At 47.6% G+C, this 3,349-nt stretch overlaps 1 protein-coding gene across 1 annotated transcript; it reads right to left on the reverse strand.

Annotated features, from left to right (window-relative positions):
- Positions 1-855: 855 nt before the first annotated feature.
- Positions 856-2,970, reverse strand: LOC110107338. Its single transcript, XM_020837585.1, has 3 exons — positions 2,342-2,970; positions 1,636-2,236; positions 856-1,434 (listed from the first exon to the last, which is right to left on the reverse strand). Exons 1-3 carry the CDS (start codon positions 2,968-2,970, stop codon positions 856-858), a joined length of 1,809 nt encoding a protein of 602 aa, XP_020693244.1.
- Between the last annotated feature and the right edge of the window lie 379 nt (positions 2,971-3,349).

The following is a 3,349-nucleotide window of genomic DNA, read 5'->3' on the forward strand; positions in this document are numbered from 1 at the left end:
TGGGTGCGGGGCAACCCCAGAACAAAGTCTACACTAACATCCTCCCAGGGGCCGAGCGGTACCGGTAGTGGCATATAAAGGCCGGCATTAGTTACCGGAGTTTTAGCTATCTTGCACACTCGGCAGCCCATTTTATAGCGAAGTACATCCCATCACATTGTTGGCCAGTAAAACTTCTCCTTTAGCATGGACAGCGTTTTATCACGTCCAAAGTGTCCGGACAACCCCCCATCATGGAATTTGACAATAAGAGCAAGCCGAAATGATCCTTGTGGAATACATAGATAAGATCGAAAAAAAGAGAAATCCATCTTACAGGTGAAACAGGGGTTGAGAGCTGTGTTGACAAGTGGCCCACACTGTCTGGAAATCGGGATCAGCGGAATACTGCTCCTTAATATTGTCAAATCTGACCACCTTGTGGTGTAATGTTTGCAGCAGTACGTATCGTCGACTTAAGGAATCTGCGACCTGGTTATTCTTCCCGGATTTGTGTTTAAGTCAGAATTGGAAAGCGGACAGTGATTCCGCCCAAGTGGCATGACGCCCTCTTAACTTCTTCTGGCTATCCAAGAACTTGAGTGCAGCATGGTCGGTATAGAGGAAAAACTCCTTACAAAGAAGGTAATGGTTCCAGAGGTGTAATGCACGGACAATGGCGTAGAACTCCATATTGTACGTGGAGTATTTTTGCCTAGCTTCATTCAGTTTTTCACTGAAATAGGCTACCGGTTGCCCCTCCTGGCTCAGTACTGCACCAATGCCCACATTCGAGGCTTCTCAATCCACTTGGAATACTTTGTCGAAGTCAGGTAGACGTAACACAGGGGTAGAGGTCACCTTCCTCTGTAGCTGTTAGAAATTGTGCTGAGCTTTGTCTGTCCATGTGAAGGAATCCGATTTAAGTAGACCGGTAAGGGGAGCAGCCACCGAGCTGAAGTTGGCGACAAACCGCCTGTAAAAGTATGCTAGGCCGAGGAACCGGCGCACTTCAGTTGTCGAACTGGGGACGGGCCAATTGTTTATGGCTTCTACTTTGCTCGGGTCTACCTCAATCCCATTGGCTGATATTATGAATCCTAAGAATTGGATTCGAGTGTCCAAGAATCGACACTTGTGTGGGTGACAGTACAACTTCTGTTCCTGTAAGAGCGACAACACTTGCCGGAGATGGTGCAAGTGGACTTGTACGTCAGGGCTGTAGACTAGAATGTCATCAAAGTAGACGATCACAAACCGGCTTAATAAGGGTTGGAACAACTGGTTCATGAGGCGCATGAAGGTGCTTGGGGCATTGGACAGCCCGAAGGGCATCACCAACCACTCATACAGTCCGTCTCTCACCTTGAAAGCATTCTTCCATTCATCACCCTCCCGCACCTGGATTTGGTGATAACCGCTTCTTAAATCAAGTTTGGAGAAGATGGTCGCCCCCTGTAATTGATCAAACAAGTCGTCAATTCGGGGAATAGGAAATCGGTACCTAATAGTAATTTTATTTAAGGCTCTACTATCGATGAACATTCGATAGATGCCGTCCTTCTTGGGCACCAACAGTGCAGGTACTACACACGGACTAACGCTTGGGCGGATGAAGCCCTTGGACAGCAACTCTTCTACCTACTGTTGTAATACCATGTGCTCGTCGAGTCTAAGTCGGTATGGTGGTCTATTGAGCAAGACTACCCCTAGCAGCAAATCCACCGCGTGTTGCACTTCTCTTAAAGGTGGCAATCCCACGGGTAGTTCTTCCACCCACACATCCGGGAATTCATCTAGCACGGGTTGTACCTCAATGGGTAATTCTATTTGTGCGGTAGTATTCTCCTTGAGCAAGAGGATGCATCCCTCATCTGTTTGTCGAAGGGCTAGCTGACACTCGACCCTCTTCATTAACATTGGTTCTTTAGCGCAGTTGTTGCCATGAGGTTCCATTGGCATCAACAATAACTTCTCTCCGTTGTGAGTTATTGTATAAGTATTGGCGGACCCATCATGGTGAGCCTGCCGATCATACTGCCACGGCCGGCCCAATAGGAGGTGACAAGCATCCATGGGCAGCACATCACACCACACTTGATTGTGGAATTTGCCAATAGAAAATGCAATTAAACAGCATTTGGACACCTCAACCTCGCTTCCCCGTTGGATCCATGATAGTTTGTAAGGGCGCGGACGGACTTCAGTGGGGATCTGCAACTTCTCCACCAATGCACACGAAGCTATATTTTCACAGCTGCCATTGTCAATGATAATTTGACACACCCGATGTTTGATGGTGCACCTTGTTCAGAAGAGATTATGACGTTGGACGAGTTCTTCCCTCTGAGTATTTAACAACCGGCGGAGGACCAGCAATTCACCTTCATCAGCACAAATGATTTTAGGTTCCAGAGATCCCCCAGTTTCGGCCTTGCCCATTTCTTGCAGTGGGTCAGCGTCAACTTCCAATTCCTCCTCTTCAATGACAGTGATGACCATCCTCGTCGGACAATTGGACGCAATATGTCCATAACCTTGGCATTTAAAGCATTTGCGTGCGGAGGTGGCCCCTGCACCATTCCACCCTCGCCCAACTGATGAGGATGTGGTCAGCACCCCTTGCGACGTGGATGTCCCACCTTTTGAACTTTGGGCAGATTTACCCTCCCACACTTCCCTGGGTCTAGAATGATTAGCTGGCGTGCTCTTTAGTTGTTTCTCCACCTTCAATGCTAGATTGATAACATCTTGTAGGGTCCAAAAGGTTTGTAACTGCACCACGTGAGCTATGTCGGGTTGGAGGCCATCCAGAAACCTCGCTATCGTATTCTCCTCAGGCTCGATGAGATCGCATTTCAATGCCAATTGTTCAAATTCGGCGGCATACTCCTCCACAGATAACTGACGCTGATTCAATCGGTGAAGCTTCAAGAAAAGTTCTTGACGATACTGTTCTGAAAGATATTTGCGATGTAATTCTTTCTTCATCTTGTCCCAATCCGTGATCTTAGATTTACCTTCCCTGGTTCGATTCCTCTTCAGGTTTTCCCACTACAGCGACGGGTGTTTCCGAAGCTTAATCGCTACCAACTTAACGATTTTGTCCGCAGCTACTTCTTTGAATTCAATGACCCGCTTCACGGTATGTATCCAAATCAAGAATTCATCTGGATCGAGTCTTCCTTCAAATTCAGGGAGGTCGATCTTGATTCCCCCATCATCCCTCAAGGTCGGTCAAATGGGCCTATGCCGTCGACGAGAGTCTCCTTCTTCGCTGGAAGAATCCTGATGGAAATGATTAACCTCTTCTTCTTCTTGGTGGTTCTTCGCTTCTTGCCGATCTCTCTGGGCTAGCTCTTGTTGTAAT

The sequence above is a fragment of the Dendrobium catenatum genome, unplaced genomic scaffold (genome assembly GCF_001605985.2).
Source record: "Dendrobium catenatum unplaced genomic scaffold, ASM160598v2 fragScaff_scaffold_1537, whole genome shotgun sequence".
NCBI classification, from domain to species: Eukaryota; Viridiplantae; Streptophyta; class Magnoliopsida; order Asparagales; family Orchidaceae; genus Dendrobium; species Dendrobium catenatum.

What these genes read in the sequence shown, in the direction of transcription:
- LOC110107338 (XM_020837585.1), bottom strand. Translation starts at nt 2,970, where the DNA reads ATGAAGAAAGAATTACATCGCAAATATCTTTCAGAACAGTATCGTCAA. An exon ending in GAATTGCTGGTCCTCCGCCG is followed by an intron (nt 2,237 to 2,341) that starts GTTGTTAAATAC and finishes TGACAATGGCAG; the next exon opens with CTGTGAAAATATAGCTTCGT. An exon ending in TTAGACTCGACGAGCACATG is followed by an intron (nt 1,435 to 1,635) that starts GTATTACAACAG and finishes GATCAATTACAG; the next exon opens with GGGGCGACCATCTTCTCCAA.